The sequence below is a fragment of the Telopea speciosissima genome, chromosome 7, assembly GCF_018873765.1.
Source record: "Telopea speciosissima isolate NSW1024214 ecotype Mountain lineage chromosome 7, Tspe_v1, whole genome shotgun sequence".
NCBI classification, from domain to species: domain Eukaryota; kingdom Viridiplantae; phylum Streptophyta; class Magnoliopsida; order Proteales; family Proteaceae; genus Telopea; species Telopea speciosissima.
The window spans coordinates 64,844,520-64,870,352 of NC_057922.1; the positions used below are offsets into that span (position 1 = coordinate 64,844,520).

General features: G+C 39.9%; 1 protein-coding gene and 1 pseudogene across 5 annotated transcripts; both read left to right on the forward strand.

The window, feature by feature from the left end:
- The first annotated feature begins 3,263 nt into the window (after positions 1-3,263).
- LOC122669907 (FAD synthetase 1, chloroplastic-like) lies at positions 3,264-25,833 on the forward strand. 5 transcript variants are annotated; one of them, XM_043866809.1, is made up of 6 exons: positions 3,264-3,274; positions 6,351-6,652; positions 6,832-6,884; positions 12,282-12,417; positions 25,014-25,189; positions 25,309-25,833. In XM_043866809.1, exons 2-6 carry the CDS (start codon positions 6,405-6,407, stop codon positions 25,821-25,823), a joined length of 1,128 nt encoding a protein of 375 aa, XP_043722744.1. In that variant the 5' UTR covers positions 3,264-3,274; positions 6,351-6,404; the 3' UTR covers positions 25,824-25,833. The 5 variants fall into 5 exon arrangements, with proteins under 5 accessions (XP_043722744.1, XP_043722743.1, XP_043722745.1 ...); XM_043866808.1 differs by lacking the exon at positions 3,264-3,274 and having other exon boundaries at positions 6,313-6,652; XM_043866810.1 differs by lacking the exon at positions 3,264-3,274 and having other exon boundaries at positions 6,313-6,652; positions 6,832-6,866.
- On the forward strand, positions 3,571-4,592 carry LOC122668780 (annotated as a pseudogene).

A 25,833-nucleotide genomic window follows, 5' to 3' on the forward strand; every position in this document is an offset into this window, starting at 1 on the left:
AAATGAAATCTGAAAACACTTGTTTCAGCCTTTAAGGGTTCATTATGGTTTAGGTTGGGTTCGTTTTATACTTGTTACACTTCATATGAATCGGTTTGGTTAAAATCAGCATTGTAGTCTAAATTTAAAATCGGAACAGGGAAAAAATAAAAATTTCCAATACCAAATACTACACTGTAATTTTTTCCGATTCTATCAATTTAAAGCAATCAACTTTTATTCCGATTTTTTTTTTTTTTTGGTTCTAACTTTATACCTCTTATCCATAAGTTTTTACCAAAAATAAACTCTTATCCATAAGTAACATTTGCCTCAAAATACCCCTCTTATTTCCCTCAAAAGAAGGGGATGCCACATTCAGAGGTGGAGGAATTTCAACCCTCATGGCCTGAGTCATCACTTCTAAAATCTTTTTGCCTCCTAAATCATAGTCATGGTTTTACAATTAGACTAGTCGACTGAAAAAAACCGGATCAACCCTTTTTTTGGTTACGTCCGGCATATATGGACCACTTGTTTGGAACCAGAATCAAATTGGGCCAATATTCTAAAAATCATATGGTTTTTCTGATAACCACTCGTTTCGGTGTGATTGCTTCGTTTAAAAATGGGCAAGAGATCGTTGTTTGGTCGTGTAACCCCTACATCAACGTATGAGCCAATGAGGGCTCGCACAGGGGCATCAACACAAATAAGAATTTTGATTTTAGGAGGAACTATGCGATAATTTCACATGCTCCTACGTTTAGGGACAAGAGCCATGTGACCAAGCAGTGTTCTTTTCCCATTAAAATTTTATGGGAAAGGATTATCTGAGTCACCAGGGTTTCCTATGCCCCTTCGTATAAAATACTTGGGCAAGAGATCGTTATTTGGCTTTGATACCAAAACCAAAACTCGATTTTCTTCCTAAAAATTGAAACTTGACTTTCATTCCTTCAAACTTCATATTTATAGATTTTACACATACTTGACACAAACGTAAATCCATATATTTAAAACAAATTACAAGTCCACGGACTTCACACAAACTTAATCCACGCTTAAACAAATTAAAAGCACCAAAGAAGATATACTAAATTACATAGAAACCCATGTGACGTACTACATTTTTTATTTTTATGACATCTTTGGTCTTTAGACAGTGTCGGATGAGTCACACCTCAGTTGTCCATAGTCCATTTAATCATTTACAAGGAATCCAAAGTAATCCTCATTGAGCTAGCCCGGGAGAGGATGCTGGAGAGTGGGTTGTAGGTCCCACGCATGTTGAATGGAATTCAAAAGACATTGAGGAATTTTATTATGGAAATCTGCCATTCATCCCTATCGTCATGTTAGTTGGTGAAGACACCATAGGCTGATGTGTAGAGTACTCAGACAATTGTTGAGAAACGGATAATATTGTGGGTCCGATGAAATAGATAGTGCAGTGGCCGATGAAAAAGGACATTAACATAAACAACATCATTGTTAAGGGATCCGAGAAGTTGTAACCAGAGAGAGAGATATGAAGTTGCCAAAATACCGCTGGTTTAGATCAACTTGGTTAAGATGGTAGAGAAAAAGATAATGATGGAAGCCATGGATAGGGAATCCTATGGTGATATTGAAAATAGAGAGAAGGTTCCAAAGGATAACGATAAATTCCTTTTCAAAGGTTAAAAACTTGTCAATGATGAAGGGGTAATTAGGGTGATAGAGGATGAACTCATACTGAAGACTGTATTTTTGAATGACAATACAAAGAGTTTTGTGGAAGACAATAAGGCTGTTAGAGATGAGAGATTTGTAATAATGGAGGAATTATGGGGGTAAATGGTGCAGTGGAAATGGGAAAGAGCTTAAAGAGGAGGCTCATGGGGTTAATGGGAAAAGTATAAGGATTATGGAAGAACTATGAAGAGGTTAAGGGGCTTGGCAAGGAAATCTGCTAAGAGAACGCACCAATTGATATATCAAATAGATATGGGATGTCAAGTTTCTCTAAGTAAATAACTTCAATATGAGCGAGACAGGCATACACAGAATTGCACATTATTTTTACCCTTAATAATTTTCACCACGGTGACCACTTAGAGAACCATTATGCCCATCGAAGTAATTGATCGTGGGGAAGGACCTTCTGTTTGAATTAGAGCATCTTTGAGGATTGATGTGTAATAATGGAGGAAATAAGTTATGGAGGTAAATGGTGCAGTGAAAATGGGAAAGCGCTTGAAGAGGAGGCTTTTGGGGTTATTGGGAAAAGTACAAGGACTATGGAGGAATATAAAGATGGTCAACGGGCCTAGAAAGGAAATCTGCTAAGACATTATTTTTACCCTTGATATATTTCGTCGGGTGACGACTTAGAGAACCATTTTGCCCACCGAAGTAATTGATCGTGAGGAGGGTCCTTCTATTTGAATTGGAGCATCTTTGGGAATGATGTCATACCCATTTCTACATGAAAGGTATGACTAATGAGATGGAACTGAAATTTCTCTATTCATCTCTTAACTACCAAGATCTCTGTGAAAGTTGAGTGGTAATGTTGTTTTGTGGAGTTGAATTTTCCACTCTTGTATGCACATGGAGATCCTTTAGCATCTTTCTCCTCAAATAAAATTCTTGTCCATTAATGATCACTAGCATCAGTTTTAAGGATTCACAATTTCGTAGATGGTATGATTAGAAGAGGCAGCTTTTCAATGAGCTTTTTGAGAGATGTTACGTTGCGGCATGTTGGGAGGACCAAGGGGGTGCATTCTTTATCAAAAGCTGATGTAGAGGAGCAGGGAAATGAGTCAAACTTGCATTTGATGATTTGTGGTAAATTAATCTGAAAACTAGAGCAATGATGTAACAACATGGGGCTGCATATGATATTTTCCTTCTCTGGTAATGACACCAAGAAAGTCAATTTGAGGCATTCCAATCTATAGCTTCTTTGGAGAAAGCATAATACCATATTTTTACATGATCTGGTGGAACTATTGGAGAAGTTGAATATGTGAGTCAACATCTTTAGAGAAGAGAAGAATATCATCACTGTAGATAAGTGTCTGATTTTGAATCGGGGCAAATATTTTCATCATGGCCCGCTAAAATATGAATAGAGTGGTCTTAAACCCGAAAGGCATGACAGTCCATTGAAAATGTTGTCCGGGTATGTCGAAATGTTATTTAGGCCTATTCGTCGGGTTGATTCCAAGTGGCCAAAAAAAGGACTTTTAAGTCAAATTTTGAAAAGATTTGAGCAGTTGCAAGTTGGAGGAGCAGGGTTGGCCTTGTTGGCAATGAGAACTTATAATCAAAGAGGAAGGCATTCAACGGCTAATAATTGATAACAAGTATGAGTTTTCCTCGAATCTGTTCTGCCCGCTTGTTGACATAGAAAGCTTCACATACCCATGGACAATGTGTAGGCTCTATCAAATCTTCTTGTTGGAGTTGTTGCAATTTTGTTGTGGCCAACATCAAATGTTGTGAAATCATATAGAAGCATCTATGCACTTGTACCTCAAAAAGCGGCCATTTTTACGGTATTTTCTAGGTTTTTTAGTGAGTCTGACCACAAGTAAGGCTATGGTGTTGTCTGTGTCCAATTGTTGTCATCGAGGTGAGCGGGTGGAAATTTCTAGTATCTATAACTGGCTTTTCCAGAAGGTCTGCATCAACTTCGCCACCTGGGGCTACTCTGTCTTCGTTGTCTATCTTCTCGACCACGACTATTCCAACGGCCTCCGGTGCTACTTCGACGATATGGAGAAGATCGCCGCTACCTCCCTCTCCTTCGTTCTCTTTGTCCCTAACCCGTGGAGCTTGGAAAATGCCACAAGCCTTTTGTTTGAGCATTTAAGAGTTCGAACCACCGCTATGGGTGGTGCACCACTGTTATAGGTGCATCATCATCTTTGTCGCCCCCTTTTGGTGCCATGAATACTAGCTCTTCCATTTCTGGGATTTCACAAACGGGTCATGCAATTACTGTTCATCAATTTCAAACATTTCCTCAGGCTAGTAATCATCATATCTCTAATTTGGTTGGGGGTTACACTTCCACGTCGTCCTTGGCTCTAATGCAGGAGTTACATCGGTTACAACAAGCGGATTCTGCCACAAATCCAATACAATGTGGGAATGCATTATCTCCAGCTACGTAGGATGCAATTACTCCACTCAAAGATCATCATGAGTCATTATATATTGCAGTCCTCACCCAACTCGTGGACTGGCCTAATATTCTCAACCCCGCTCTTCGTGATGCCGGAACCCATGAAGCCCTCTAAGTTGCAGCTCTTTTTGTATGAACTCTTCAGTATGGCTGTCACGTGGGCCTCCATGCCTGACAACAAGATGGTTGGTAAGGCCATCAAGGATCTTGAGAGGCTCAAAATCATTGCATCCAATCCATGAAGGTACACAGGGAAGCCCAGGGTATGCGAGTACATACAAAGTAATTTCTCTAAGGTGAAGGTGACATTTTGATGGTTCATGGCACAACCGACGGGGTGATGGCGTTGAAATCTTCAGAAAATGCTGGCTTTGTTTGCCAGGCAGGCATCTGTGAGCGTGGGGACCAAATAGTCTGTCAATCATCATTATAGGAAATCACATGGTTTTGTTTGTCATGCCCATTCCTCCTGTTCATACATCATGTATCCAATTGTGTTGTAAGTTGTATCTACAACTTTTTTTTTTAGGGCTCGTTTGTTTAGCGGAATAGTTTGAAAGGGGTGGGAAAGTTATGGTAAAATGTTGGCATGGCATTGCAACAATCTCCCTAGGTTGTTTGTTTGCAAAGGAGTGAGAATGTTGAGATAATGGAGGGAACATAACCATTACCATTGTCTGCTGACATGGCATTGCAAATCCCATCATTTTCCCACCCCTGGGCTTGTGGGATTTTGCAACTTTCCCACGAAATGCTTCAGGTCGAGTTCAGATCTGCTACCCACATGGGGATGGGTGGGGACAGATCTGAACCCTCCATGGGGGTGTGGGACCCGCCTCTAGGGTGTGGGACCCATGCCCCATGTAGGGGTCAGATTTGTCCCCACCCGTCCCCATGTGGGTAGCTGATCTGGATTCCTTCAGGTCCATCAACTCTTTACTTTTCCAAACATATGGGACCCACCAGTCAATAATCCCACAACTCTCCCACCCCATAAACCCCTCTAAACAAACGGGGCCCCAGGAAAACTGTTGGGCTTGCCCATATCCTAGTTTGGAATACCATGTCAATTGCATGTATGACAAAATGGTTATATTCTACTCCTTGGTTTCGGATATTTCGTTCCCAAACCTTGTGTATCTCATGCATTCTATTTGAATGAAATTTTATTTACTGAAAAAAAAGGGAAATTACTTAGATCCACTAGAGAAGAACGGAAATTACAAGATAAGTAGGTTTTTCTATTTTAAAAAAGATTGACTTAATTCCCAAAGTTGGTTAGTACTCATGCCATGTCATAATTAAATAAAAGAAAACTTCCAAAATTGCCCCAACTTCATTTAACTATTTTAAAAACTGTGAAATCCGATGAAACTATGTAAGTGCACCTTTATTGTAGGAGTAGAAATCAAAGCGGTTATTATCCCCTTAAAAAAATAAAAACAAAGCTATAGCCTCGAATCCAAAGGGAAATACATCTTAATTGTAGGAATAGAAAACAAAAAAAGAGGATAAAATTGCGTGCCCCTTCCCTCATATTTTCCTCATCGAGGTTTAAAAGTTTAAAATAGATTTTTGGGGTAATTTTGAAAATTTACTTTTAATTTATTTTTGCGTGGCATGAGTACTTTTCTTTTTTGGCCCATAGGCCAACTACAAGCTCAGGGGTCGATCTGTTGACCTCCTGGGGGGCATGCACCAACTTGAAATGCCTCCTGTCAACCGAAATAGCGGTTGTTTGCCATTAATCAACTTTAGGGATTGAGTTATTCTTTTCAAAATGTGAAGTAGTGGATGTAAAACAAATGTGAAACCAATTATCTTGTAATTTCAGTTCTTAACTAATAGATCTAAAAAATGGACCAGATCCTCTACAGTACCGGCGGGGCGGCAGTGCACATTCGACGGCACCACAGAGGCTAGGTGGCACACATGGCCTCTGCTGTACCGTCGGATATGCATTGCTGCCCCACTGGTATTGAAGAGTATTTTAGTCCCTAAAAAATTATCCCCCAAAAAACTAAAAAGATTGCACAGGTTGAAGCCAAGCTGCCAAATCCTCTAATTACAGCCTTACTGGTTTGTGAACACCGAACATCCACTTTCTAGTCTCAGCTCTCTAACAAGTCCCGTCACACCGAATTTCGGTGCCTGAAATCCTGAACCAGTGGGACTTGAGAGTTAAAGCAAGTTTGGCCGTCTCTCAAGTCTCAACTGACATCTACGAATCTTTCTGCAATTGACGATGGGGACTGGCTGTCGAATTTCTCAGCACTTGAGAAATTATGACCTGGGTTTTTGTTCCAGAGTTCCGCTTTGTCATCTATTGGTTTGCGGGAAGTTCGTATCGTTCTCCGTGAAACCCTGTGATAGCATTGTTCAGAAGAATCGTTTTCTGGGGATTGGGATTTCCGGCAATGTTTATGGGCTTCAAGCTGATACTCTGCAAGCCAAATCATCCAGTGAAGCTCCCATTCTCTCTGATTGTTTCAGGTTTGATTGTTTGTTCTTTTCTTTCTTAATCGTTCCCTCTCCCCCTCCCCAATGAGTTAACCGTTCTATAAACTTGTTCACTTGGTTGGTCTATTTCACGCTTGAGATACCCTCTTCTGTCTGTTGGTTTGTGTGACTGACATTTATCCAAACATTTGCTCTATATCTCATTGTTTTAGTCAACGTGAAGATGATCGGGAGCTTCCTTCTGATGGTTCATCATCTGTCACAGGTTTTGCTTTTCACGCTTTTTCTTTTGTTATTCCCCTCTCCGCTTTGTTGTTGTTGTTTTTTTTTTTTTGGATAAGTAAATTATATTTAAAAAAAAAAACGAAAAAGGAAAAAATTAGATATACAAAAAAATAGGCAGCCACCTAGAACCCTTTTAAAAGAGGCTTAAAAAAGGGATGGGAGGCCCCTAACAAAAACGGGATAGGCCCGCATCAACAAAAGTGTCAAAAACAAGGAAGTTACAACAGATAGTAGATACAAAAATCAGCATCCCCTTAACCAATTTACAAAGTTCCTATGAGAAGTCAACTGGTTGGAGAATAGTCTCCACATCACCTGTAGGTAAGGAGGCAATTTAATCTGCTGTTGATTCACCTCCCTCCACACATGCTTATATTCCACCGAAGAAAGAGAGGCACTTAAATGGTGGATTTTGCTTTTCAACCACTATAATGCCCAAGGATCTTTAATCTTTCCATTTAGCATGTCCATAACTAATTTGGAATCTGACCAAATGGACACTTCACAAAAACCTTTTTCAATACATAAAGTCATACTCCGGAAGATAGCGTACAACTCCATAGAAAGGATTGATCTAGCTACACCTACACCTGCAAAAGCAATAATGGAGGAACTCATAGCATCACGAATCAGCCCACCATAAGTTGCCTTTTATTGGGATAGAGAACCATCACAATGGAAAGCAAACATAGACTGAGGAGGTCGAACCATGAACATGCTTTTGGAACAGTAGAAATCCAATGCACATTAATTCCCCCGCTATCAACAAGAAACTGATTTCTAAGGGTGTAAGTCCCAATAAGGGAAATGGAGGTACACCTAGAAAGTACTTTAATTGCAACAACAACTTGGGGTCTTGTTCTTGTCTTATTATGGAATAATATAAAATTCCTCTCTTGCCACACATGTTGAATAGTTGAACAAAAAGCCAGCTTACCAACTATTTGAATGGGGTCATCTCCACTGAACTCATATCTAATCCAAACAGCTTCATCTTCCACACTCTGAACCTGTCTTCTATTTTGGATACAAGAAGAGGGAATATCTCCCTATATTTTTGAAGTGAAAGAAGAATCAAAGAAAAGATGATTCCGACTCTCCAAACCAGCCCAACAAAATACACAATTGGGATTTACCCCCCACCTATCATCTAATAAGCTGGTCCTTGGTTGGCATAGCATCCACAATGCATCTCCAAGTGGTAAAAGGTTGTCTTGGAATATTTACAGAAAACCAAACCGCATCAGACCACTCCACGTTCCTTACTTTATTCTGAATAAGATCCCAGGCTGATTTAGTTGTAAACAGCTCAGTAGAATTGCCTTTCCATGCTATCATATCGGATTCAGGACGATGAAGTTTCTTTCAATTGGGTAACTCCCTCCACATATCATGCAAAGCAATAGATCTAGAGGGTCTAGGATGCCATTGACCATCTTGCAGAATTTCTTTAACTAAGGATAGGTGATTAGAGCCTACATCATATCGAGTTCTGTCCTCAAAACGATTGAAAAGTACTCCCATTGGATGTCACCTATCTAGCTATAATCTTGTAGAGAGACCATTCCTAATAATGTGCTGAACCAATGGTTCCATTTTATCTCTATACTTCAAAATTTTCCTCCATACCTAAGAACAATTTTGGGAAACTTTAACAGTCCTAGTAGAGTTATGCTTCAAATATTTCTTATTGACCCATTTAACCCACAGCCTATTCTTCTACGAAACAATCCACTAAATTTGTTTCTAATCCTTGCTATATTCATGTCTTTGATACGTTTAATTCCTAAACCTCCTTCATACTTAGGCTTGCAAATAGTGTCCCAAGATATGTAATGGATTTTCCTCTCACGAGAAGGACTCGACCAAAGGAAGTTAGAAAATAAGGACTCAAGTTTAGTAATTACATTACCCGGAAATCCAAAATGTCCTGACCAGTAAAAATAGCATCCTTGAGCACTGAGGAGATCAACTGCAAGCGACCGACATAGGACAAGAATCTGGCTTTCCATCCCTCCAATTTTTTCTGCACCAGGTCTAAGATTGGATCACAATCCACCAAAGATAACCTCCCCGAAATAAGAGGCACACCAAGATACCTAATAGGTAATTTGGTTTCATAGAAACCCGTTAATTCCAAAAGTTGCAGTTTGCTAGTTTGAGTAAGCCCCCCTAAAATAATAGAGGACTTAGCTTTATTGAGATGCAGCCCAGAGTAGGTAGCAAACTCTTCTAAAGCCCCCAAACTAACGGTAACAGATTCACGGATGGTCTTTACAAAGATCATTAGGTCATCCGCGAAGATAAGATGAGAGATATGTAATGCCCTACACCGTCGTAACAACTGAAGACTACCCTCCACTTCTAGCTTCCTCATCAATCCTGAGAAGCCTTCTATAGCAATAGTAAAGAGATAAAGGGAGATAGGTGCCCGTGCTAAATACCTCTTCTACCAAAGAAAAAACCCGTTGGGCTTCCATTAATAAGAATAGAGAAGCTTGGGGAATTAACACAAGCTTTCACCCAGCCAAGAAAATTTTTAGGAAACCCCATCCTTTCCATTATTCCAAACAAAAATTTTCGGCTGAAGGGGTCATACGCTTTGTGAAGATCTATCTTTAGAATTGCAGTAGGATTAGCACCCTTTTGGTCAATACCGCGAACAACATAATGACACACCAGTATGCTATCAACAATAGAACGCCCCTTTATGAAAGCTAATTGAGTGTCACTCACCACATCTCCAATAAGTTGTTGTAATCTGTTTGTGAGAATCTTTGTAATAATTTTAAAGATCAGATTACACAAAGCAATAAGACGATACCCAGCAAAAGAAGATACATCTCCAGTCTTAGGAATAAGACTAATGAAGGTAGCATTATGGAATGAGACACGATCAAATTATTAAAGAACCACTTAATTGCATCAGTTAAGTCTCCACCTACCACCTCCTAGGAATGCTTAAAGAAACAAGCTCCGAAACCATCAGGACCTGGAGCTTTATGATCTTTTAAAGAAAACGCAACCCCTTTAATTTCCTCAGCTGTCACATCCACTTCCAAAGCAGTCTGTTGGTCCAAAGATAGAACCTTGTCAATAGGAACATTAGGAAGACAAAACCATCATCAACATAATTCTCCCCAAACAAGTTTTTGTAAAAAGAAATTGCTTCCTCCTTAATGAGATTTGGCTCTTCAACAATCACCCCATCACTCCTCTTAATCTCAAGAATATGGTTTCGATTTTGACGACAGTTCATAGCTTTGTGAAAGAAGCTATTGTTACCATCACCTAACTCCAACCATTTTACTCGAGATTTTTCCTTCAAAAATTTCTCCTCCACTTGTAAGGCATTGCACAATTTATTTTTCACATTCCTCTCCAAGAGAACAAGAGAAGTATCATCTGGGGAAGAAGATAAACTCAATTGAACATGCTGCAACTCCAACTCCGCTTCTTTGACAGCAAGAAAAACATCATCAAACTTACTTTTATTCCAGAGCTTCAATTTTTGCTTCACATTCTTCAATTTGGAAGCAAACTAAAGTAAAGGGTTATGATTCAATCTAACAAGTAAATTCCATCCTCTTCGAACCACCTCATCATACTCCAAGTGAGCAGTCCAAGCATAAAAAAACCGAAATGGTTTTGGACCAAAGTTTGTATTTTCCAAGACTGAGATATTAATAGGACTATGATCAGAAATGCTTAGGCATAAAAAATTAGCTTATGAGAATTTCATAATGTTCATCCAAAGGTGGTTCACTAGAACCCTATCCAACTTACAGGAAATTCTATCCGAACCAGCATGATCATTATTCCAAGTATAAAATTCGCCTTTCCACTTTAGATCCACCAATTCGGCGTAAAAAATACAATTATTAAAATCATCTATTGCAGAGTGACGAATGGGATCCCTCCCAGTTTCTCCTGTTTGTGTGCCTCACTACATTAAAATCTCCTACTAGAACCCAAGGGTCATTCATGCCATGAGAAATGTCCACCATATCCCTCTAGAGCTCCCTCTCCCTTCTATACTATTTAAAGCATACACTGCTGTACAATAAAACATCATAGAACTCCCTAAAACACTTGCTTTAGAATGGATCAATTGGCTAGTTTTTTTTATATTTCTTCCACCTTCAAAAAATTATTATTCCAACCCATCCAAACACAATTAGCAATCCCACTTTCACAGTTGTGAGTATAATTCCAACCATTTTTCAGATCATTGAAAATAGTACTAACATTCTCTTCCTTCACTTTAGACTCAATAAGCACTCCCATTTTTATTTTGTGATCAGAAAGCATTCTCTTAGTAACACGTTGCTTTTCAGGGGCATTTAATCCCCTAGTATTCCAGCCAAAAATATTCATTCAAACAATATATTTTGAAAATCCTCCCCCGGCTTTCTTTGACCCAGCCAATTCAACTCCATATAACATAGCCCGATAATTTTGAGATGTCTATCTAAATTGAGATAGCAGCTTTCCTTCAAGCAGTCTCCTGCTAATCGTTGGATTGGTTTTCCTCATAACTTCACTCTCAAGTACCTGAATTTGAGGAAGGTAGGTGCTCTCACCGTCAGAACATCGATTTGGGGATTGAGAGCGTGAGTGTCATCCCTGTAGGAAGGATTAGGTCAGTAGGGTTGGAGTCGGATTAGGATGTCAATCTTGACTGGAACCGATTAACCAAATCAGAAGTAATCAACAAAAATCGGTACTGATTATTAATTGGTCAGTTCTGGTTCTAGCCATTAGAGTGATTTGTATTTTAGAGCTGGAACTGGACTGAACCAATTAACCGGTTAGAACCGATTATGGGGGTTTATATATGGGTGGCTAGGTTTTTCACTCACTATTCAGTCTAATGGGTCAAGCATACTCATGTTAAAATGGACCCTTGAGTCCACATGCTTTATATTTCATAGATTTTTGTCTACTTTTATCATAAATTTGTATGGGCCTAAAAAATACTCTCATTGGGGTTAAGTGACTGGTGTTTTGGTCTTCAGACTGATTAAGAACCGGGGCCGATTGAGAACTGGATCAACAGAACAGATTACTAAGTGGTCCTGGTTCCAAGGTATAGGACCGACTGGTGTAATCAGCCCAGTTTCTGTCCTGGTCTTAAAATGGTGTAACCAACTAGGACCTGGACTGATTGACATCCCTAGGTCGGACTGCTACTTTCTACTAATTTTTTCATGAGAAGGCATGCTGGAATTACGTTTACATCTTTTTGGTTCTCTGCACTTATTGTTTCTATTCCATATCCCTAGTTCGTGCTTCACTGGCAGTTCTATTAGTTAGGCATTGTCATTCCTTGTTTGACCCAATCTCCTGCTGGTTTTCATCTTTATCACACAATTAGGAGGTATAGTAGCTCTGGGAAAGTTTGATGCTCTTCATGTTGGTCACCGAGAACTTGCAGTGCAAGCATCGAAGGCTGGCATTCCTTTTCTTATGTCATTTGTTGGAATGGCAGAAGTATTTGGTTGGGAACCCCGGTACAGATTTTCTCTTTCTTCTTTTGATATTGTGTAAAGATGCTAGTTTTCTCTTAATTTTGTATGAAATGCATATTCTTTTGTGATCTATGTTCTTTTTCCCAACCTTTTTTCCATCTTTTCATTGTACTTCTATTCACTGCTTTTGCTCCTACACTTTGGTTTATTATAGTAGTCGAGGGGATCAGTTCCGGGTCTCATATCTAAATAGAATTTAATGGTGTGTTATGATAATTGATTACTAATTATCTTATATTCTTGGCTTTTGTGGTAATTTCAACTTTGTGGAGTCAAGGTGCAAGGAGCTTACTTGGAATTTGACACCATATTTGACAACTCCATGGAGTTGTCAAATTACTGTGGCTTAAACCTGACATGCTATGTCTATCCTTGAGGAACAGAATGTGTAGCAAGATTGACATTGTGACAATACCAATGCATTAATCAACCAGCAACCCTAGAGAAGAATTTAGAGAATGCAGTTCATGGTTTGAGAAGTGAACAGCTTACTCAAACCGTGGGCCTTGTAATGTATTTATAATCACCAAAAGGAACATACAACCGACTTAAGTATATTGTGCCAACTAATCCCTAAAAGGCTAAAACACCCTCACTAATAAACCATTAACTAATAGAACATTACACAGAAACTGAGACTAATCTCAATACTCACCCTCAAGCTGGAGCATAGACATTACCCATGTCCAGCTTGGAACACAATTGTAGAAAAACATTCCGAAATAAGGTTTTGATAAATAAATCCCTAAGTTGACTATGTGAGTTGACAAAGGGTGTAGAGATCAACTTCTTAATCACCGCGTCTCGAATAAAATGACAATCTACTTCTATATGCTTCATCCTCTCATGAAAAACTGGATTACTATCAATGTAAATGGCCGCTTGGTTATCATAGAACATCTCCATCAGTTTGGTGGTTGAATAACCAAGCTCTTGAACAAAAGACCTAAGCCACATCAACTCAGCTGCTATGTGAGCCATAGCTTGATACTCTGCTTCAATATTCGAACAGGCCACAGTAGTTTTTTTCTTACTCCTCCATGTAACATGATTTCCTCTTAAGAAGGTACAATAGCATGTAGTAGACCGTCGATCACCATCCGACCCAGCCCAATCAGCATCAGAAAAACCAACAATACTAGTGTGACAATTATGACGATAAATAAAACTTTTTCCTGGATCACCCTTAAGGTATCTCAATATACAACAATAGAAGCAGGTAGGTGAGAAATAGAAACACAATTAGCAATTGGTTAGGCAACCAAGGAGTTCTGAGTACAAGAACGAGTACCTTTCCGAAGGGCAATAGGGAAATCAGTGTTAGAAGAAGGATCTCCAGGCAAAGATTCGGATGGTGAGAGTAGAGGAATAGCAAGAGCAGATGGTAGTTGCTTTGGGCGGCACTTGTATACATGTAAAGGTACCCCTGGAGGTTTGTCGGTAGTTGCTTGAGGTTTGGAGTCCGTGATGCAATCTGAAAATCCAGATTAAGGATCTTAGATGCAAGTAGGCCCAATAATCAAATCTGTAATCAAATCTGAGATAAAGGAAGCAACTCCATTGTCAAAGGAAGAAATAAGGTTGATGGAAGGGAGGGAAGAAAGATGAGATCGGTCTTCTTGGGAGAAATAACAAAAGAAGAAGAGAAGAAATCAGATTTGGGACACCAATCCCGTATGCAATGCTCAACAGCACCAAACTCTTTAAAAAACTCATATTCTTTACTCAAATCATCTCTAATTGATGGGGGATGTATTACATATATATTGACCTTCTAAAATTCCTAATTCGACTCATAAAATGACTCCTAATCACTCTAATACAAAGTAAATAAACTCAAAACAGAATTCTATCTAGCTATTAAGTATCCTAATCAAACTCAAACACTCAATTTAACTATTAATCCCGTGTACTAACACTATCCCCACTTTATAGGCTTATAAATTAGGCCCATTACATCAATAAACCCAAAAATAAGAAGCCTAAGGTCTATACAACCCAACCATTAGCCAAAATAAAGTCTTTTGAGGCCCAATTGACCCAATTGGACAATCTTAACTGCATCAGTCAGGAACCTCAAAAGGAATGAGCTGAGGAAGAGGTGGGGGAATAAGAGAGATAGGACCTTAATCAGAAACCGATCCACCAAAATAGGGTGTGTTCTCAAAAAAAATAACATCAACACTAACAAACTGTTGACGAGTAATAGGGTCAAAAAACAAGTAGCCCTTTTGAGTACGGGAGTACCCTAGAAAGATATCTTTGTAGCCCGAGGAGACAGTTTATCAAGGTCAGGACAAAGATTATGTTCAAAACATTGACATCCAAAAATGTGAGGAGGTAAACTAATTAGGGATTGTTAGGAGAAACAACGAAAAAGGGGGTGTGATTACGAAGGACAAAAGACGTCATCCAGTTAATTAAAAAGGTGGCCAACACAGCATCACCCCAATAAATTTTGGAACATTCATATGGAACATTAAAGACCTAGCAGCAGCAACAACAACAACAACCCAGTCTTATCCCAACTAAATGGGGTCGGCTGCATGGATCCTTGCGAAGACAAAATGTTAATAATAAAAGTAAAAGAAAATGAATACAACAACACAATTATAAATCAGTCAATGCCTAACAAATGGTGATTTTTTCGCTCTGCCACTCCATTTTGTTGAGATGTATAAGAACAATTGGTTTGGTTAATGATGCCATTGTCAAAACAAAAAGATGAAATCTCATGTTGGGTAATCTAGAGACCGATCTGAACTTTTAATGATCTTTTAAAAGGTTCAACCATGTCATATTGTCATGTGAGAGTGATTGTCAATAAAGGACAGAATAATAAAAATCAGACCGACTCTTGACCCTACATGGGCCTCAAATACCTGAATGAACTAAATCAAACAAAGACTGACTCCTAGACTTATTATGTAATGGAAAGACTGTACGGGGTGATGCTTGCCAAACTCATAAGCTTCACACTCAAGACGGGAAATAGATTTGCAACTAGGGATCATATGTTGTCGCTTAGATAGAGAAAGGTGCCCCAGATGTGCCGATGTAAAGGGGAAACGCTAGTAGAGGTAGCAGACGCTATCATAGATGAGGAAGCAACGACAAAGTAGTATAGGCCATCCCTCTCATGTCCTCCACCAATCGTCATCTTTGTCTTTGAGGTCCTGAAACACACTGAGAAGGATAAAATGTAATGGAGCAGTTAAGATGTTTCATCAATTGACTAACATATAAGAGACTAAGAAGCAATTTTGGAACATAAAGAATAGTAGATAATGAAAGCATAGAAGACAAGGGAACAACACCATGACCAGTAACATTAGTAAGAGATCCATCAACAAGAATAGCTTGTGGTGGAGAATCAGATTGCTGAAATGAAGAGAAAACATATGTGACGACGTGCCTGAGTAAATGACCCTGGGAGTGGAGGATGAGGATGATGCAAAACATGTAGGTGTACTTGAATGTGCTAATGTAGCCGTGGATGTAGAAGAGGACATCTCTAGTTGCTTAACTTTGTTTAGAAGTTGATTGATCATATCAGTATGGGATGAGACACCACCTCTAGTTGAAGGACTATGACTAGTGTCAGGGAGCACCACTTCAGTATTCCTGTCTGAAACAGTAGAATTGGCAAATTGTTGTTGTGTCCACTAGGGCTTGCCACGCTTCATCCAACATTTATCAATAGTGTGATTAGGGCGACTACAATGAGTACACCAACGAACAACTGGATCAGAAGGTTGATTGCCACAACCACCCATTCCATGGCCACGACCTCCCCCCGATCTAAGACCTTTACCAGGAGCACTATTACCACGACCACGACCTCCCCTCGATCTACGACCTCTACCAGGAGCAGTATTACCACGACCACCACTATTACCAACAAAGGCAGACGTATCCTTCGAAGAGGTAGTGGAATCAGGTTTGACCAGAGAGAGTGACACAATCTACTGAATTCTACAATAGTCCTCATTCATAGAGGGGATTTTTTTGCCAGCTAATATTTCACTCTTGACAGGCTGAAGATCAGAGTCCAACCCATACATGAACTTAACAACAAGAAACTCAACATGTTGAGATTTGACTTTGAGAACCTTAATGTCAATGGAGAGAGGCTGATAGACATTGAGTTCCTCCCATATTCCTTTAAGAGTACTGTAGTAGTTACAAAACATACTTTCCATTCTGCTTGAAGGAGAAGATTTTTTCATACAAGTCATATATCCTTGACATATTTTTGCCTTGTGAAAAACTCTCTTTGAGTTCATCCCAAACACCCTTTGTGGTCTTATGAAACATGATATTGGCAGCCACAAAGGGCTCCATACTATTCCACTGCTAACAGAGTAAAGTAGCATTCTCAAACTGCCAATCCTTGTAACCAGCAGCAGTGGGAGCAGGTGGAGTCATAGTCAAATAATCCATCTTTTGTTTGACAGTAATATAGACTTCCACAGCCTGTGCCCATAGAAGATAGTTGGAAGCACAGTTTAACTTAATAGAAGTTATCTGGACATTAGCATTATCCACAAGAGGCTTGGATTCTGCCATATTGATGACAGAAAGCACCAACAATCACAACTGCTCTTTGTGAGCAACAAAAATCCACAGGAAAAGAGCCAGAGACGATAAAAAATCACAGAGCAGTTATAGATACAGCAATCAGCAACAAATCTATCACCACTTAACCTTCCAAAGAGAGGCAACACTGGCCTGAAATACCATTTCAAGTATAGAACCTGATGTACAGATCAATTCTGCTTAACAGATGCAGAACAGAGTCCTGCAGGTTGCTTGGGAGAAATTTGATTACAGCAACTCAGAGGCTGAGACTGACCTACAAGTCAGATCAAAGGACCAATGTATGAGGGCCTTAATGCCTAAAATCTCAGCCATATATATCGGACAGATCTGGAGTAATTTCAATTACAAGATTTCCCAGAAAAATCCATAAAACGGCAGTGCAGCAATATAAGAATTGAAATTACTTCACATTGATGGCTCGGATCAGCTTCATTTGAGGATCGAAGGACCCACTCAGAGGGGGTTTTAATGTCCTAAAAGATTGATAAGATCCAATGGATGGATCAAAAGTAATTGCAGATTCAATTTCTGCAAAAAAATTGCGAAAAAAAGAGTACCGCAACTTCAGTTTGAATAATCTTCATGATAGCAGGATGTCGATGGAGTATCAGATCTTCATGAATGCAGGAAACCCTAGTTCTTCATTGTTTAATCAACTAGGGTTTCACGAAATAAAATACAGCATGGGTGCTGTGGACCACAATTGAGAACCCAAAGAGGACTCTCAAGATGGAAAGAATAGAGCTACTGGATCTTAATGCTCTGATACCATGTGACAATACCAATGCACTAATCAACCAGCAACCCTAGATAAGAAGAAGAGAAACAGAGAGAGAAGTAGGGAGAAGAATTTAGGGAATGCAGCCCATGGTTTGAGAAGTGAACAGCTTATTCAAACCGTGTGCCTTGTAATGTATGTATAATCACCAAAAGGAACATACAACCGACTTAAGTATACTGTGCGAACTAATTCCCACCCTCTCTAATAAGCCACTAACTAATAGAACATAACACAGAAACCGAGACTAATCTTAACAGACATGAACTACCTGATTCATTTCTATAAAACTTAAAATGAAATCTGAAATTGGGCCGTGCATAACTGTTATAATTTGGGAACCACCTTTCATGTTTCTATAGGTCCAAGTACCTCACAGTTCTCTCTTTTTTTTGTGTGTGTGTGTATGTGTGTGTGCCAGGGGGGGGGGGGCTCTTGATAATAGTTTTGAAACTGGACCTGCCATTGACTTGAAGGAGTTTGGTTGGCTTTTTTCGGTGCATTTGATACAACATAACTAATCTGCCCTTCAAATGGCCTGTCCATTATAAAGTGACCAGTTTGAGTGGTTATTCCACTTTACTATGGATTTGTTTTCCTGTTAGGGGGGGGGGGGGGAGGAAGAAGAGAGGAGAGAGGGGCCAGCACTAATCCAACTGGCCAGTTCTGCTTCCAAAACAGCAGGATCCCTTCTAATAGTAGTATTTGAAATCTTTGTGCTTAGGGAAAAACCAAGACACTGGACTACTTGTGTTGTACAAACTTGTTGCAGGAGCAAAAGCATAACATGCAATAGAGATAATAAATGTTGGTGACCTTTCCCGGACCATTGTACAGGGGTACTTTTACCGTAGATTTTTTATTACTGAAATTGTTTTATTTCTTACATTCCTAGTCATGAAATGTGCAAGAGATAACTGATTGCACTTGCTTCATCTTAAGTCACTTGTATCTCTTAATATGGTACTGCAAATGACAACAATGAATATCAATATGGTATCAGTTGTGTAACACTGGGTTGGTTGATCATGGGTTTTATTAGACTGGCCATTGTAAGTCCAACTTAGACCTTGGCTTCACTAGACTATCTCAGTTTGGGCCTGGAACATGTACGGAGAGTGAGATGTTCCTCGTAGAGGTTAGCTCCTGGACATGCTTGATGAGGTGAGAGAGTCTCCTAGGCCCTTTTACTCTCCCATTGCATTAGTTGAATCGTTCATGGCAGGTGACATTTAGTTTCTTTCAAATTTCAGTGCTAGAATAATGGCCATCATTTCTTTCTAGAATCTGGAACTACTCTCTTCTATGGACTTAAAAAGACATTATATCACCTTCTGCTCACGATCTCTGAAAGTCCCTCATGGATGATCCAGATTTCCTCAAGAACACTTGTTGAAATTCTCTCTGAAAATCTGTCTCCAAATGCTTGGGGATAAGGAAGAGGACATTGCTAACACATCCCACTGAGTTTCCCTAAATGACAGCCCTGAACTGAGTTATCAGGCTGTTAGATATTCTTAGGTCAATCCATACTTGCAGAACCTTGTCATAACAGAATGTTCATATTGTGAGAAGAGAAAGCATTGGTTGCTTTCTTGATAATGTTCATATATGTATGTAGTCATTATATCTATGAACTGGAAGTGAAAATGGATTACACTTTTCATTGATATTTTTTTCTAGGTACTTCACATTCTAGAGGTTCTTTTAAGTTTAGACAAATTCAGGGCATAAAGTTTGAGATCTTTTGATGTAGAGAACACACACATCCCTGAAATTTAAAAAGAAAAAACTGGGGTAATTGTATTTGTACCTGTTAAGATTATCGTATTTAGGTGTTTGGGGTTATTTATGTCTTTTGTGGTTCCTTTTAGTTAGTTCTAATTAGTTTTATGTCTCAAGGGTATTTTGGGGTTTTCTATTGTAACTCATTAATGTTTTATTATAAATAAACATCTCTCTCACGATTTAGTAACTTAACTAAATCGTGAGAAGTCTTCTTTTCTCTCTCGGTTTTACTCTCTCTTCTTTTCTCCTTCTTCTTCTTCTTCTTCTAGTTGTCTTGCTACAGATTAGGTTTTAGATTCAGTTCTGCTACATGGTATCAAAGCATTGAATTCTGATCCACGAGATTCTCCTTGCTGCTGCTGTTTTGAAGGGTTTTCACCTCTTTGTTTATATCGTGGTCTACAGCAACCATATGCTGCTTATATTGATCTGAACTCTAGTCATATATTCATGAAGGACTAGAGTTCTCTGCTATGCTGCAACTGCTTGTGTGTGTCCCTGCTGCTGTTCGAAGCCCTTGAAGATTGGTTCCTTGCTTGCTCTAAAACCCTGACAATCGATATTCCAAAATTCAGAGGAAATCGATTTGTTTGTTTTTCTGGGATCTGTTCTTCATCCTTGCTGCTGGATTTACAGTGATTATACATCATTGGTGCTGGTTATTATCGAAGATTATACTTCTATATTGGGCTGTTCTGCCCTACTCTTCAAGGCTATCGATTTTACCCTGATCAGGGTTTTTGTTTCTTTTCTCTTGGGCTGTTATCGCATTGGTGTTTGCATCTATTAATTTCCCTAATGGCTGATACTAAGTCTTCTACCGACAACTTTAACATTCAGATTACCAGTGTGAAGCTGAATGGTGCTTCTAATTATCTACTTTGGTCTCAAGCCTTTGAGGTCTATATCACTGCTCGCCGGAAGATGAAATACCTTACCATGGACCATCTGCCATCCACTGATGACAAATATGATGATTGGAAGGCTGAGCATGCAACCCTTCTTTGCTGGCTTTGGAATAGCACGGAACCCTCCATTGCTTCTAATGTTATGTTCCATAAAACTACCAAGGGTGTTTGGGAAGAACTCAAGCAAAGCTACTCTCAAGATACAAATCTGTCCCGAATTTATGATCTCTATGAGAAATTCTTCTCTTTTAAACAAGATGGAAAATCCCTTAGTGAGTATTACAGTTCATTGAAGGGGATGTGGGAAGAACTTAATGTATACCAGCCTATCTCTACTGATGCTGCTGTAATTAAGTCCCAACGATCTGAATTTTTGGTTGCCAAATTTCTCTCTAGGTTAGATTCTGATCTTCAATCCGTCAAAAGCTAATTGTTGACTGGAGAGAAGATCCCCTCTATGAATGAAGCATATTGTCGGCTCCAGAGACTTGTATCCCCTTCAGTGGTGAAGTCTAATTCAGCTCCTACCAACAAAGATAATTCTGCCCTGTTCACTTCTACTGGAGCGCGTGGCCGTGGTCGTGGAGCTGGTTCTGGAGGTCGTGGGAATATGTCTAACACTGCTGGTTCTGGTTCTATTGATGCTAGTTCTCGATGGTGCACTCATTGTAATCGGTCTAATCATACTATTGATAAGTGTTGGCTCAAACATGGCAAACCACAGTGGGCCCATGAGCAATTTGCAAACTCTGCTGTATTTGATGGCAGGGCTGATTCTGTGCACTCTTTCGACACTGCCCCGGGATCCTCTATTGATGGTGGTAATTCTTCTAATGATCTAGTCTCTCAACTCTTACAACGAGTCCAGCAACTTGAGGCTTCTTCTTCTACATCTACCGCTGTCCTTGCCCACTCAGGTACTACTGCTTGCTTTGCGTCCTCATCCTCTCCGTGGGTCATTGACTCCGGAGCATCTTCTCACATGACTGGTAAGCCTAATTTGTTTTCATCTTACACACAACCTTCTATGTCATCTCGAATTTCTATTGCAGATGGATCCTCTATACCAGTCACTGGTCATTGGAAAGTTTCCTTGTCTTCTGACATATCTTTAACTATTGTTCTCCATGTTCCCAAGCTTCCTCTTAATCTTTTGTCTGTTAGTCAATTAACTAAAACTTTGAATTGTTCTATAACCTTTCACCCTTCTTATTGTGTCTTTCAGGTTCTTGCAACAAAAACGAAGATTGGTGGTGGGTATGAGAAGGGAGGCCTATATTACTTTGATTTGGGGACTACATCCACTGCAGCTGTTGCTACTTCTCCTGGCGTATCTCCTTTACATTGGCACTATCGGCTAGGGCATCCTTCTCTATCTAAGCTGCAACACCTTGTTCCCAGTTGCAGGTCTGTCTCCCGTATCGAGTGTGAAGCTTGTGAGCTTGGCAAGCATCATCGTACTGTTTTTCCTTTGAGTCCAGAGTCTAGGAGTACTTCTTTATTTCAGTTGGTTCATTCGGATATTTTGGGTCCTTGTAGGGTCAAAAGTCGGTTAGGGTTTTCTTATTTTGTTAGTTTTATTGATGATCATTCTCGGATGACATGGCTGTACCTCTTGAAGGATCGATCTGAATTTGTTTCTGTCTTCAAACAGTTTTATAATGAAATTCGAGTTCAATTTGGTGTTCCTTTAAATACTTTGCGTACTGACAATGCCCTTGAATTAATTCAGCGTGAGGTCTCTCAGTTTTGTTCTGACAATGGCATTCTTCACCAAACTTCTTGCTCTTATACACCCCAACAAAATGGTGTGACCGAGCGCAAGAATCGCCATTTGTTAGATGTCGCTCGTTCTTTGATGTTTCATATGCATGTTCCCAAACTCTATTGGGCAGATGCAGTGTTGACAGCTTGTTTTCTAATTAATCGTATGCCTTCATTTGTTCTAAATAATCAAATTCCTTTCAAAGTAGTGTTTCTTGGTCGGGCTGTTTTCTCTCTCTCTCTCCTCGTGTTTTTGGGTGTTAGTGTTTTGTTCATGTGCTTCGCCCCGGGCTTGATAAGTTATCTCCTCGGGCTGTTAAGTGTTTATTTCTTGGATATTCTCGTACCCAGAAGGAGTATCGATGTTTTGACCCTGTTACTCGCCAGCAGTTTATTTCTGCTGACGTTACCTTTTTTTAGAGTTCCCCTTATTTTGTTGGTTCCTCTATTGATGTTCATCTTGATGAAGTTGGTTGGGTTGCTGCCCCTGCTCCTCTTCCTCCTCTTCCTCTGCCAATAGCTGCCCCACCTGTACAGGTTTATGTGCATTGTCACCAATAGCAGCCGCTGCTCCCACTTCAACCTATTGCGGCCCCACCTTTACCGCCACCAACTGATTCTTTACCTGCAGATCCTCCTGTAGATGTTGATGATCTCCCTATTGCTCAGAGAAAAGGTACTCGTACTTGCACTACCCATCCTCTTTATCCTCTGGCAAATTATGTGTCTGTTTCTCATCTTCCCTCTCATTATCGTGCTTTTGCTACTGCATTACATTCTACTTTTATTCCCTCTTCTTATACCCTTGCTATGTCTCACCCTGAGTGGAAAAATGCTATGGATGTGGAGATGGAGGCCCTCATCTCTCGTAAGACTTGATCTTTGGTTGATCTCCCACCTGGTAAGGATCTTGTTAAGTGTCGTTGGGTGTACATAGTGAAGTACAATCCCGATGGTACTGTGGAGCGGCATAAGGCCCGTTTGGTTGCCAAGGGGTTTACCCAGACCTATGGGGTCGATTACTTTGAGACTTTCTCTCCTGTTGCACGGCTGAATTCAGTTTGTATCTTGCTTTCTTTGGTTGTTAACCTTGACTGGCCCCTTTTTCAGATGGATGTGAAGAATGATTTCTTATATGGTGACCTGCAGGAGGAGGTGTATATGGAGCAACCTCCTGGGTATGTTGCTCAGGGGGAGGATAGTGTCCGAGTTTGTCGCCTTCATAAGGCAATTTATGGACTGAAACAGTCTCCCCATGCCTGGTTTGATAAATTTAGCAGTGTTGTTGCCAGTTGTGGATTTTCTCAGTGCTACTCTGATCACTCTATCTTTGTTAGACGACGGGGGTCTAATGTGGTCATCTTAGCAGTATATGTTGATGATATTATTATCACTGGTAATGATGCTTCTGGGATTGCACAGGTGAAGACATATCTACTTGACAATTTTCAGATTAAGGATTTGGGTAACCTCCGGTATTTTCTTGGCATTGAGGTTGTTCGCAGTTCTCGCGGTCTAAGCTTGTCCCAAAGGAAGTATGTTCTTGATTTGCTTAATGAGACAGGTATGACGGGTTGTAAACCTATTGATACTCCTATGGATCCTCATGTCAAGTTTGGTGCTTCTGATGACACAGCCTTTTGTGATCCACACCAGCATCGACGCCTGGTCGGTAGACTTATCTATCTTACAGTTACTCGTCCTGATATCTCTTTTGTTGTGGGTGTTATTAGTCAGTTCATGCAGACACCTAAGCAAGTTCATTGGGAGGCTGCGTGTTGTATTTTACGTTACCTTAAGGGTGCTCCTGGCAAGGGGCTTGTCTATCGCCGTCATGGACACACTAGCATTGTTGGATTTTCTGAAGCCGATTGGGCTGGTTCTGATGGTGATCGTAGATCTGCTACTGGTTATTGTATTTTCTTTGGTGGTAACTTAGTTACTTGGAAGAGCAAGAAACAGACTATTGTTGCTCGTTCCAGTGCAGAGGCTGAGTACAGAGCTACGGCTCACACAGCTGCTGAATTGATGTGGGTTTCATTCCTTTACTCATGAGCTTGGTTATTTCAGTGATCAACCCATGGAGATGTACTGGGATAACCAGGCTGCTATCTATATTGCCAACAACCCGGTGTTTCATGAACGAACCAAGCACATTGAAGTTGCCTGTCATTTTGTTCGCGATGCTGTTCTAAAGAAGTTGATTACTACTCCTTTTGTTCGGTCCCAGTTTCAACTTGGAGATATGTTTACCAAAGCTTTGTTTCGACCACAATTTGCAAGTGGCTGTTCCAAGCTGGATCTTGGTGATGTCTACGCTCCAGCTTGAGGGGGAGTGTTAAGATTATCGTATTTAGGTGCTTGGGGTTATTTATGTCTTTTGTGGTTCCTTTTAGTTAGTTTTAATTAGTTTTATGTCTCAAGGGTATTTTGGGGTTTTCTATTGTAACTCATTAATGTTTTATTATAAATAAACATCTCTCTCACGATTTAGTAACTTAACTAAATCGTGAGAAGTCTTCTTTTCTCTCTCGGTTTTACTCTCTCTTCTTTTCTTCTTCTTCTTCTTTGCTTTCTTCTTCTAGTTGTCTTGCTACAGATTAGGTTTTAGATTCAGTTCTGCTACAGTACCAAGTTCAGCGAATTGGCTTACTTCTCCCTCCTCTAACAAGTAGTCTATTTATGTGAATCAACTGAATCTGTCTGTGACTATTGCGTGATTAAATTTTCATATACAGGGCTCCTATAGTTGCCAAATGTGACCGGAAGCGGGTTCTTGCCTCTTGGGCTTCTCATTGTGGTAATGTTGCCCCAACTGAGTTCCATGTTGACTTCTCAAGTGTTCGACATCTCTCTCCACGACAGTTTGTTGAAAAGTTGTCCAAAGAATTTGGAGTACGTGGAGTTGTGGCAGGTATCAATGAGTGAATGATTGAGAGAGTTGCATAGCTTCTTACCATTGAAATATCTTATTTATCTACCCAGTTCAGCTTTATTATATTATGGTAATATAATTACTAGTCTTTATGGCAGGTGAAAACTACCGATTTGGATACAAAGCTGCAGGTGACACATCCGAGTTGGTGAAGCTATGTGAGGAGTATGGACTGGGAGCTTATATTGTGAGCTCAGTCATGGACAGGAACCAATGCATCAGAGATAAAGGCCCCAACAATTCAAAAGAGAGGGGACAAGTGTCATCTACCCGAGTTCGTCATGCTCTTGCTGAAGGAGATATGAGATATGTGTCAGAGCTTTTGGGTCGCAAACACCGTCTCATGCTGAATATGAGAAATCAAGAAGTACTGGTTGGTCACGAGAATAGGATATCTGCTCCCAAGTCCAGTTTATTGAATCTATCACCAAAGGATGGTTTATATGACAACTGTTCTCTGTTGTTTAATGAAAAAACTGTAGTACCATGTAGAGCAATCATTGATACAACTCACATTTATGTGGAAGCAGATGAACTAGGTTCTCGGACACAAGTCCAACTGCAGAACTGCAGAGTTCTTGGGATTGAATTTGATGATACAGAAAAAGAATGATTTGATTTAA